At 42.0% G+C, this 12,791-nt stretch overlaps 2 protein-coding genes across 3 annotated transcripts in view; one reads left to right on the forward strand and one right to left on the reverse strand.

The window, feature by feature from the left end:
• The window catches only part of CERT1 (ceramide transporter 1), a 90,367-nt gene extending 85,218 nt beyond the window's left edge, over positions 1-5,149 (reverse strand). Inside the window, exon 1 of one of the 2 annotated variants that reach the window (XM_055127090.1) lies at positions 4,623-5,149. In XM_055127090.1, coding sequence (XP_054983065.1) covers positions 4,623-4,718 — 96 coding nt within the window. In that variant the 5' untranslated portion in view covers positions 4,719-5,149. The remainder of the gene's footprint in view (positions 1-4,622) is intronic. The other variant, XM_055127082.1, reaches the window with a different exon arrangement.
• A 218-nt stretch (positions 5,150-5,367) lies between these two features.
• Positions 5,368-12,791, forward strand: part of POLK (DNA polymerase kappa) — a 58,488-nt gene continuing 51,064 nt past the window's right edge. The window contains exon 1 of the mRNA XM_055127064.1: positions 5,368-5,473. The gene's annotated coding sequence lies outside the window, so the exon portion shown is untranslated. The remainder of the gene's footprint in view (positions 5,474-12,791) is intronic.

Consider the following 12,791-nt stretch of genomic DNA (forward strand, 5'->3'; position numbering starts at 1 on the left):
CATTATAAAAAAGAACAAAACTCAAAACCAGAAACTGAACTCACCTTCCCACCTGAGTTATGCTGCTATTTCTGCAGTCATTTACACTCAAAACCTGGCAGAATTGTATTATACGAACAGAAGAAAGATACAGGATCAGAGACTCCATTATCTCATGATGTTTTGACTACATAACTTTCCTGAGTTTCAGTGTGCCTGTTATTTGAATGACTGAAAACAATACAATTATGACTATACCCTACCATACTCATAGAAAACCCCCAATATCTTATTGCTCCTTCAATCTTTACAGATCACCACTCCTATTCATACTTCCTTATTATTTACTACTTAGGCATACTTGCTTATCCTGCATATTAATCTTACAGATATCCAGCTCCAAAGCTTAAACAACTCCATACTAACTATACTGCAAACTGTTTAGACTGGTATGGCTTAATCCTACCTCGCTTCCAATTACCACCTTTCCAAAAGCTTGTGACCATGTGACTGTGGTCAAGTTACTTATCCATTCTGTGTTTGTTTCTTTGTCAAACTTTACCCCTAGTCATTGAGATTAAACAAGGATAGCCTTAGAGCACTGCCAGGTACATATTATTTTCTAAGTTGGAGGCAGAATTACACATAGTAAATGAAGCTTAACCTTCAGCATAGTTCACTAGATAAAATGGACTCCTTTCACAGTAACTGAAGGGACCGCCAATAATTGTGTGCCCATGATTTTACACTATTTTCTAATTTAAGAAAAACCAGTAAATGATGACACTTTAGAACCTGTTAAGTCAAGTGGTCTTCAAGCACAGGTCCATGGACTGGTGCCAGTCTGCAGATATAGCAAGGTTAAAAACTACTGGCCCATAGCTTGGTTTTAACTGCTGGACAATGGACAAGTGCTGGTCCACAGATGAATCAGATTAAAGAACATAGCATTAGTCAATGCTAGCTACTATTATCACACCCGGAAAGCAGATGTTTGTTCTTCTCTACCCTCAGAAAGTTCCTTCACTTTTTCCCATTTTACAAATAGAGGAAAGGCAATACTTAAGACGTTGTGAGAGAATCAGAGGCTGGAGTGATAGCACAGCAGGTAGGGCATTTGCCTTACACGTGGCCGACCCGGGTTCGATTCCCAGCATCCCATATGGTCCCCTGAGCACCGCCAGGGGTAATTCCTGAGCGCTGAGCCAGGAGTGACCCCTGTGCATTGTCGGGTGTGACCCAAAAAGCAAAAAAAAAAAAACATTGTGAGAGAATCAGAGTCCTACTCCAAGTCCAGCAAGCATAAACCCAAGGGAAAAATACATTTGGGAGATGGGACTGCAAAGGATGTATTTGGGAGGGGAAGCCTGAGACAACAGTGAAAGGGAGCAGACAGCTGGTGAAGGTTATGGTGTTGGAACATTGTATGTATGAAATCATTAACGGTATAAGAAAGAAAGAGAGAGAAAGAGGGAGGGGGAAGTAAAGGGGGAGGGAGAGAGAGAGGGAAGAGAGAATGAGAGAGAAAGAGAGAGAGTGCAAAAGCGAGTCAGAAGCAAGATGAAAATAAAATGCAATAGGGAATTCAAGGGGAGGATCCAAGATGACTGGACAAATAAAAGGCTTCATGGAAAGAATAGTATTTGAGATGGATTCTAAAGATGGATAGAATTTCAGTCAACAAGACCAGAGAGATATGCAGGAGGCCTGGGTTCACTCTTTGGCACCACAAGTTCCTCTGTTCACTGCCAGGAATAACCCTTAAGCACTGCCAGGTATGGCTCAAAAACAAAAACAAAAAAATTCACTCAACAGATATATAACAAGAAATAAAAGATAAAACAAACATAAACAAATAAAACCCAGCAGAGAGACATTACAGCCGGAAGGGCATTTGCCTTGCACAAGGCTGACCCAGGTTTGATCCCTGGCACCCTATATGGTCAGAGCCCTGCCAGGAGTGATCCCTGAACACAGAGCCAGGAGTAAGCCCTGGGTGTGGTCCAAAAACAAAAGAAATAAAAGAGAAAGTAAATCATAAAGGAATAGAAGTGGGATGGAACTCTGAAAGTGCTGGATAACTTATTTTACCTAGGCTTAGTTGTTCCCAAGGCATACCAAAACATAAATCGTGAGACCAGTAGGGTATTTGCCTTGCACATGGCAGGACCAGGCTTAACCCCCAGCACCCCATAAGGTCCCCTGAGCACTACTAGGAGTAATTCCTAAGCACAGAACCAGGAGTAACTCTTGAGCACTGCCAGGTATAACCCCCAACCCTCCCCAAAAAAACAAACAAAAAAAACCAAAGTGAATATTTGCCTATTCATAATCCATACTGACAACTATTATAACCATCTAGAATTGTAGTTTATCCAGTATTTTTAGAGTCTACACGTTGAAGAAGTGAGTCTATATAAAAAAAGGTTATTTCCTTCACAGCATTTCCCTGTTTTGAATTTCCAAAGAAAAAAAATCTACTGGAATGTTTTATTTCAAACACAATTTACCTCTCTTCCCATTCCAAATTCACTCCATTTTAGAGGGATGGAAACAAGTTAGTATTGACTTATCTGTATTATATAATAGAAGCAGAAGAATAGATGTTGAGTTCTAAATCTTGCTTAAAATGCCAGATGAATATAAAGGGATATATCCATACACATACAAATACATATATGTAAACATGCAGATTAAAATTTATGGGGCCAGAGTGATAATACATTGTGCAGGGCATTTGCCTTGCATGTGGCCAATCTGCATTAGATTCCCGGCACCTCATATTGTCCCTCAAGCCTGCCAGGAGTGATCCCTGAGCAGAGTCAGAAGTAAGCCCTAAGTACCTCAGAGTATGACCCCTAAACTAAAAATTAGTGCATTTAATTAAACATATGACACTATATGTATTCAATTTAGTATTCAATATGTATTCAATATTGAATAAGCATCCAGGAAACATGTATAGCCATTGATAAATTTCAAGGAAATTTCCCTACCAGTTAATGAGAATACCCATATTTCTGTTGATTCTATATATGCACCAACATTCTAATTGTCTATGCATCTAAATATCAAGGAGATTACTATTTTCTGTCATATCTACTACAATTTCTACTCTGACATATACAGTGACTACTCAGAGCACTGGTGACAATCCACAAAACCCTCCAAAAAAGTGATGACCAGTAGGTCAAAAAGAACAGCTTGTTATGTAAAATTCTTAAGATCATTACACTACCAATTTGGAAATTCTTCTCATCTAAGGAGAAAAGTGATTAAGCTCATCAGAATCACCAAGAAGAAAATTTCATAAAAATACACTTGAAAATGTATACTTATTACACAATACGTTCAATACAGATTCCTAAATTACAAGAGCCATTCAATCTAAAAAAACCCTTGGGAGCTTCACTTTACTGAAAACCTCTCACTGAAATTACAATAATGATTACAGTATCTGCACACCATGACTTTGTTATGCAAATAATTAAAATTTTGCCAGCCTTAGCTCTGACACACTCCTGTCTTTCCTAGACTCTCACTAAGCCTTTAGAAAGCAATCATAGAAGCCTAACATGAAGTGAGTCCACTAACAATGTCCAATGTTTAGCCAATGTATACCAGGAGCACGGCGATTACTTAAGAGCACATGATCATGTATCTCATGACCAGCTTGTTGAGGGACTGGCTCAAGCTCCCCTTTTCCAACTGCCAGCTCCAGTCATCACTAAAAGTTTAAAAGGAAAGAAGGAAGTAAAAAAGGCAAAGTGAACTTTTCGTAGCAAAAAAAACCCCTAAAAACCACCATCAACCCCCCACCCCGCCGCGACCATGTACGATAGCAAATAATAATAATAAAATAAAAATTACTCTTCCTCTCTTTAAAAAGGCCTTAGCCTTACAGACCAACCTTTTCAAAACCTGAAAAATCACTCCCCCCGCCCCCCAAAAAGATAAGATTCCTTTTTGCCCTTCCCAACCTCAGGCCAAGAATACTTTAAATAACGCTCTCCTTGGATTCACAGTCGATTGTGACATGTTCCCGATTACTATGGATATTTCTTGCACGGGTCACATGCTCGTTCAGCAGCTCTGCTCGGAGCTGGGTAAGAGGACAAGTAGCAAAGTCCTCCTCAGTCCTGTCTCACTATCTCTCACCTGACACGGGGCGGAACACCTGCTCCGGCTCCAGCCTCCAGCCCCGAGTGGGTCGGAACGGGCCTCGGATCGCCCCCTCTCCCCGCCCCCCACCCCGCAACTCCGTTCCGCGTCGCCCAACTCTCCCCGCCTAAGTCCCCTCGGCCCCGTTCCCATACTTAGCCTGGACACTGCCCCTGCCCAACCCGGATTCCGACACCCGGGACAGCTGCGGCCGCTGCCCGTCCCGCTCCCCCACTGGATCCCCGGCCCGGGACAGCGTTTTCCCAGGTGCCGGGCCGCCGCCGGGTGGCCAAGCAGGAAGGGGGTACCCGGTCGGGGGTCGCGGGTCGGAGGCGGCCGGCCCCCAGCGTCCCCCACCCCGACGCCGGGTCGGGGCGCTCCGATCCCTTCGCGCAGCCCCCGGCGCCGCCGGCCCCACCCCACGCCCCACCGCTCCGAGCGGCGCGCGGCAGGTGAGTCCCGGGCCCCGCGGGGCGCCTCACCTTGCTCAGCACCCCACAGCGCTCCACAGGCGGCCCCGACTCCGTCTCGGGATCCTCCTCGGAGCCCGACGAGTTCCAGCTCTGGTTGTCCGACATGGAGGCGCGGCCGCCGAGCAGGAGCGCGGCCCCCGCTCCCTGAGCTGCGCCGGACGTGGCTCCCGGTCCCCGGGGTGAAGGGGCGGACGAGAGCCGGGAGAGGACGCGCGCTCGCGCCGGGCCGCCGGGAAGCTGGAGCAGGCAGGGCGGGCGCCCGCCGCGCTGAGGCTGAGGCTGAGGCTGAGGCGGCTGAGGCGGCTGAGGCGGCGGCTGCTGCTGCTGCTGCTGCTGCCGCCGCCGCCGCCGCGCCTGACACCGAGCGGAGCGGGGAAGGAGGACGAGCGGCGAAGTGAGCCTGCCCTGCCCGCCGTCAGCCGCCGCCGTCGCCGGGACCCCCGCGCTGCGCCCGGCGCCGCCACCCGGACTCGGCCCGCTCGGTGACAGTCTCCAAGGGGAAGGAGGAAGGGAAGAGAAAAATCCAGCTGCAAAGCTCCCCTCACACCTCCGCTACCGCCGCCATCTTCCTGCCGGGCCCACTATTTACCCTCCCCTCCCCTCCCCTCTCTCCTCCCCCTCTCCTTCGGCTCCCCGCCCCGTCTCCCTCCCGGCGTCTGACGCAGCACGCCCAGGCCCCGCCGCGCCCCTCCCGCACCGCACCTCGGGACCTCCCGGGTGACGCCGGGTAGAAACGTGGGAGGAGCCGAGGAAGGGGCGGGCGGGAGGGGGAAGTCGCCGTGTTGCATCCTGGGAAGGGCGCGAGGCTCCCCGAACCGCGCTGCCTCCTGGGAGTTGTAGTCGAGCTCCGGGAGCAACCGGTGAGTGCCCCGCGCGGGGAAAACTGGACGCCCTGGGTACTCTCCAGCGGTGGGTGGGCTTCGTCTGACAGTCGTGTGACCGCTCCCCGGGGCTGCGCTTCTAAGGCCCTCTGGCGTGTTTGTGACGATTCCGCCGTGCTAGAGGACTGGGTGTCGGGTGCCCCGGGCCTGACCTGCGTGGCGGCTTGCACAAAGCCCGGGAGCGTGTTGCTGCTGTACCGGGCGCGAGTGTTGCTGGAGTTTGCAAGCTCTCTCTTAACTGGGGTTCATCTCTGCCCATTCCATCTCATTCTTTAAAAGAGTGCTTCTCGCTTTTGAACGACGAATTCTCTTGTTTCCGCCAGTTTTCATTTGGCTGAAAGCGATTTTGAGGCTATCAGAATAAGTGACATTGGGAGAGATTTTTTAGAGTAAAATCAGGATGTAATCCTGGAGTTTTCTCGTAGATGAGAATGAGTAGCTTCCTGAGACCCAGATTAGCCCATCACTGTACAGAAGAAGAGACAGTTTGAAAATAGAAACTCTCATTGTATGGAAAAGACGGAAGTGCTGGAATCGTACCGAATAATAATGGGTTAGGCAATAGATTCACTTTGTTGTAAAATTAGAATTGATCCGGTGAAAACAAAAATTTAACGCCGACTCTTTTTGCAAATTTCGTAATTTTTATTATAAAATATTTAACTGTAACTTTAGTTCTTTGCTCTTGTTTGCTTTTACATCTTGTCAGTTTTCCTATCAATTACCAACAGTAAAATTCTTCATAAAAACTTTTTAAAAATCGTATACTGCAGGGATAAGAGAACAGGCGTGGAATTTCGTGTATAAAGGAAAAGGCTGGGTGACCGGAAATAACGCTGATAGCGATTAAGATTTGTTAATCTGTCCTCTTCTGGAAAGAATGGAATGATGGGAAAAGTCTCTAAAAACGACCAATAGCATCGTTCATTCTGCGAAGTTTGACTATTACGGATGCTGTATTGCCTGTAAAGAAGTAGGGACAGGAGAAGTAGTACAGAGGATAAGGCGCACAGGAATAAACCCTGATCACTGCCCTGTGTCAACTCTCCTACTCCCACAAAAGACAATTACAAATGGCGTTTCCATTGTAAATTATGCTCTAATGAATAATTGAAATATGTATAGAACCTTCATAGATAAAACTTTGGGAAGTATTTTATCAACACGTTAAAGCAATTCCGAGAATATCATTAAAAAAATAAGACACATTTTCCTCTTGAATTATGCCTTTAGAATGTTTAATACTGTAATAATTAAACTTTGCTTTGTCTTTTCATGATCCAAATTGGTTTCCCTATTTCTGATCTTCTTAAGCTCTGGATTTTAAAATGTCTTTAGTCTAAATTACTGGGATTGTTGAAAAGAGCATAGTATGTGATTATTTTGAAACTGAACTTAACTTTTGTGTGTGGAGGTTTGTTTTTTATTTTGTATTTTTGTTTTGGGGTCACACCTGGCACTGCTCAGGGGCTACTCCTGGCTCTGCACTCAGGAATCACTTCTAAGGAGCTCAGGGGCCCATAACAGAATGCCTGGAATTGAACCCACATCTGCAACATTCAAAGCAAAAGCCTTACGCTGTACTACTGTTTCTGGCTCCTATTTTGTGCATTTCGAGTTTGTGTGGTTTATAACCACCAGCACTTAGGTCACCAAGGTACCCAATTAGTGGAAATTGATGTATTTAGTATGAATATGAGAAGAGTTAAGTAAAGTCATTCTTTACTTTAAAAAAAACTAAAAAAATTTAAGTACAGAATGATTTTTGTCTCATGACTAGAAAACTACATTAGAAGTTGGGATTTGCTTCGTTTTCTCTTGATGGGAAGAAATTGCAGTACAAGAATAAAATAGGTGAATTTTGTGAGAGTAAGAGCTTATGAATTTTCTCTTTTGAAGCCTTTTCAGCTTCTTTTAGAAGTGCTCTATGTTTTCTCTTTTAGTATATATTCATTTGTCTTACTTTTAGAACTTGGATTGGCCACGTGCAAGGCAACTGCCCTACCCACTACCTTGCACGTGGCCAATCCAGGTTTGATTCCTTTGTCCCTCTCGGAGCCCTGCAAGATACTGAGAGTATCCCGCCTGCTTGGCACAGCCTGGCAAGCTACCTGTGGTGTATTTGATATGAAAAAAAAACAGTAACAACACGTCTCACAATGGAGACGTTAGTGGTGCCTGCTGGAGCAAATGGATGAACAATGGGATGACAGTGCTACCTTGCTAATTTTAGGACTTAATTTCAGGTGAGATTTGTTTTTGTACATATAATGGGGCAGAGAAAAAATTCAAGGAGATAGACACTTGGTCTAACACCTTATTGAATAGTCTATCTTGGTCATGTCAGTTTGAAGTGCAAAATTTCCATACACCTGAGTCCATTTCTAAACTTCATTGTTTTTCCTCTTTTGCTTATGCTTTTGTTGATACCATAACTAACAACCATTTTATATTGTTTTATATACAGATATAATAGCAAAATTCTGGTGTCCTGTTACATTTAGATTCCTTTGTGTGTGTGTATACCTCTTCCAGGTGCATTTTTAGAATAAGCTTGTCAAATTGCATTAAAAATTCTATGGAAATTTGAATTGAAAACTTATAGAGTTTCTGAAGAAAATTACTTTAAAAAAATATAGAACTCAATTTTGGGTGGAACTTTGCATACCAGATCTGACATATTCTTAACAATCCACAGAGTTGAATAACTTAGCCCGTTGTATGTGGCTATTAAATAATTAGAATATGAACTTTTCTGATTCCAAGATAATATTCTTTGCTCTAGAATATCTCTAAAGTAACATAGTAGGGGCTGGAGCAATAGCACATCGGGTAGGGTGTTTGCCTTGCCTGTGTTCGATTCCCAGCATCCCATATGGTCCTGAGAACACCACCAGGAGTAATTGCTGAGTGCAGAGCCAGGAGTAATCCCTGTGCATCGCCGGGTGTGACCCAAAAAGCATAAATAAATAAGTAAATAAAGTGACAAAGTGGATTGTGTGTGTATATATATATGAGTGTGTATATATACATATGCATATATATATTCCCTGTAAATGAATAGCATAACTCTTCTCTAAAACATTTTTCACTTTCATGTATCCACCCTTATATGTATGCTGTCTATTATCACCCCCAGTTAGAGTTTTTAAATTTTATTATTTTTGCTTTAATTTCAGACCATGAAACAACCACAGAGAAGTTTGATAATTTTGCAAAGTTTGTGCATCTTAATAAAGAGTATAACTGCTGTTTGAGCTTCAGTATCCTGCTGCCAGAGCTCATTCCACTAGAGTTCCTTGGAAGTTCCTCTTTTTGTTTCCCTTTCTTCCACCTTCCCTGACTTCTCTGAGCTTTTATCCCCACTAACCACCAATATACCAAAGCCTTCATCGCTGCCCTCTTTACCTACTACCAAAACATGGAAGTTAAATGAGCCCAAAGTATTGAAACTGAGAACACTTCAGATTTTAGTGATTAGTTAGTAGAAGTATGAGTGCAATTTGTCCTATATTTTAGGTTTCTGTAGGATAGGATATGCCAAATTGAAATGGAAAACATTGTCTATTTTTTTTCTGTATGCCATAAAGAGCCTTTAGTAGTCAGCTTAGAATGCTTTCGCCAAATTTCACAGACCTGGGTAGTTATGATCCTAGTTTCACTTCCTATAAGGATATGAATCCTTTTAGATTCAGGCTCCACCCTAATAGCCTTAACTTTACTTAGCCTTAATTACTTCCTCTTAGGTCTGTTCTCCAGTTACAGTCATTTTAGACAGTTGGAATTTCAAGTGTGAATTTGCAGGAATACAATTTAGTCCATAGCAAATTATGTCTTTTATTTCATAGCATTTATTGTTACAGATGCAATTTTTATTAAACAGTCCTTTTTAGCTATTCTGTGAATTTAATTATACTGAAATATGCTTAATAATGTTGTTCCAAACTAAAATATAACCGATGAAAACTTGGGATTTACATAAGAAACATGACTTTGTGAAATAAAAAATAGAGATATTAATCTGTGATATATGTAATTATACATGTAGTTTTTATTATAGTCTGCTTCTAAGAGTAAGGGCAATCTGAAGAAAAGTCATTTTTAAAATAGACAAATGAAACACCATATATACTGATTTTTAGCACATGATGAATGTTTAAAGAGAGTAACAGAATATATTGATTCAACAGAATATATTGATTCACACTAAGAGTGTGAGTGCCATGAGTAAGAATTTTTTTGATTTTTAAAAATAATTTTCTAGGGGGTCTGGAGCAATAGCACAGTGGGTAGGGTGTTTGCCTTGCATGTAGCCAATGCAGGTTCGATTCCCAGCATCCCGTATGGTCCCCTGAGCACCGCCAGCGGTTAATTCCTGAGTGCAGAGCCAGGAGTAACCCCTGTGCATTGCCGGGTGTGATCCAAAAAGAAAAAAAAATTTTTCTATATTTTTTTCTATATTTTACAGTGGTAGGGCATTTGCCTTGCACGCGGCCAACCCTGGTTCGATTCCTCCGCCCCTCCAAGAGCCTAGCAAGCTACCCATGGCATATTCCATATGCCAAAAACAGTAAAAACAAGTCTCAAAATGGAGATGTTACTGGTGCCCTCTTGAGCAAATCGATGAACAATGGGATGACAGTGACAGTGATAATCCCTAGATTAGTGTTCAGCACCCAAAAAGTATTCAATACCACTAATTACCATATTGTACATTACCTTCCAGTTAATTCTGCAAACACATGCTAAATACTATGACAAGCATGATAAAATACTATGTTGACTCCGATGGGTGTTATTAGGATAGGCTTCAGTAAACATTAGAGGGAGATGGTCTATGAGGCCCTTGCCCTCAAAGAGATGATTACAGAAAGATACACATTAAACTGTAATACATGAGACGAGCATTTTAAAAAGTGTTTTTTAGGTAATCTTTATTCCTACCATCTGTAAGTGATAAATCTTATTCCCTAGTCCTGTAAATTAATCTGATTTCTGCTCAAGCTCTGTAGGCCAATTACCCCAGGCCTTTCTGGTTAAAATGATGATGAGGAGGAATATTAGAAAATAAGTGATTGTTCTTGTTTGCTTGTCACTTTCCATTAGGAAATGTAAACTGATATCACACTAAAAATTTTATAAATTAATAGAGTACTCGTTATGCAGTTACTGAGTACGTGAAGTTCTGGATGTCTCCTGAAGTTCAGAAATTTAAAAGATTTAAAAGCTCCTCTCCCAATCTCTTGGCCTTTTCTAGTTTAGCCATTACTACTTGCCCCTTTAAATGTATGTTTTTCCTGTTTTTTTGACAACTCACCCACCCACTTTTCCTCTCCCAAAGTTTCTCTCAGGTGTGAAGACTTATATAGGGGCCACTCAAGTGGTTGAGTATATGCCTCGCATGTGCAAGCCCCTGTTTTGAATCTCTAGCACCCTATTGTCCTCCAAGCATCTCTGAGGCTAGTCCTTCTGATCTCCTACCAAGTCTCCTGAGTGTGCCCCAGGTACAGCCTTGTTGGGTGTGGCCCCTTTAAAAAAAAAAAAAAGGTCATGTAGAAAGAATTTCTGCCCCAATGGTGATTCATGCTGAGCTCAGACTGAGACAGTTTCTAGTTGTGAATTCTGTCAAGCTTTATTATTATTAACTATAGTTTTGAGTGTATATTTAATAAGTAATGACTTAAGAAGCAATACTATTACTATGAACAGTCTCCTAATAATAATAATAGTAATATTATATGTATCCTATTTGTTAGGCCATTATATACCTTTATAACTGAGGATACTTAGATATAGCAAAGTGAACATTTATGTGAAATGTGAATAAAGTATCTGACATTTTCTGTTGTAAATATTAGTTTCAGAAGTATAAGGGGCTACTAGAAAACTTTTGTATTTCTCTTTTGTGATGTTGTGCAAAATAATTGTAAAATATCTTTACAAGTGTAGTCACAAAAGTGGGTATCCAAATTTGTGTCAAGTGAACATAGGAATATTGAGGGCATTGCTTCCTATATATATTGATCTCTGTTGACGAAAAAAATATTATATTTTATCTGTCTATAATCAACATCTGGCATCTTCCATATTAATAATTTTTCTTTTGGAGGACTATATTGGCAGTACTAGGGGTGGGAGGGCTGCTCCTGACTCAGTCCTCAGAGCTTGCTCCCAGCAGATTAGATTAGATTGTTCCCAATCCAAAAGGCCTCCCACAAGCCCCAAATCACTGAGCTATCTCCTCAGCCCTAAATTCAGTTCCAGAAGCAACTCAAATGTACTAGTCAATGAATAAACTTTAAAAATCTGTCAGTCTAGGGGTATAATTCAGCACTGTGATGCCCTGAGTTCAATCCCCACTACTGCAAAATAAATAAATAAAAGGTTTTGACTAACAGAACAACTTCCAGTTGCTGTGAAAAGTATCAAAAGCCAGTCATAAAATCTACTTGAATGAACACAGCCCTGTAATTAATATTTGACCAGTGTGTGCACATTCTGTACATACAGTTTATCCCCACAACCACACAGCGGCAGAATTTCCCTCTCCTTTCTGCATATGTATGTACTGTTTTCTTTGCTTTCATTCCTCCCCTTCCTCTGTATTATTATTTATTTATATAGTATAATACATAGTATTGTTGTATTTTGCTTTCCTTCATTTGTTTCTTCCTTTGCAATCATTGGCAGGAGTAGGGAAAGCAGAATAGGGAATAGTGAAAAAATAAATAGTAAACATTTGGGAGCAAAATTAGCTACAAAGAAATTTTTTTTATTAGAGATGATGTTTTATTTTTTAATTTTTTAAATTAATTTACTTTTAATTAGTGAATCACCGTGAGGGTACAGTTACAGATTTATACATTTTTGTGCTCATGTTTCCCTCATACAAAGTTTGAGCCTACAAAGAAATTTTTACAGCATGTTTTCCATCTTGTTTTAATTCATGAGACTAGAGAAGAAAGGATGATATTATGTCTGTCAATTCTTGTGGAATAAGTCTGTCCATTAAAGGGACAGATAGACTTTTTTTTGCCATTCCTGGTATGCTAAGGGTCCATTCTCAGTGGAGCCAAGGAGCCATGCGCTACCAGGAATCCTTCCCAAGCCTCCCACATACAAAACATGAGCTGTCTCCCTGGCCCCTGTGCCGATTAATTCTTAACTTCAATCTCATTTCCCACCTCCATATCCCAAGGCATTAGACGCCAAGGACATCTCATCATTTCTCTGTTTTTCTGGGTCCTTAGATGGCTGTTTATACCCTGGTCCCAAAACTAAACTTTTTTCTATGTCC

This window comes from Sorex araneus, chromosome 1 (genome assembly GCF_027595985.1).
Source record: "Sorex araneus isolate mSorAra2 chromosome 1, mSorAra2.pri, whole genome shotgun sequence".
Classification (NCBI taxonomy): domain Eukaryota; kingdom Metazoa; phylum Chordata; class Mammalia; order Eulipotyphla; family Soricidae; genus Sorex; species Sorex araneus.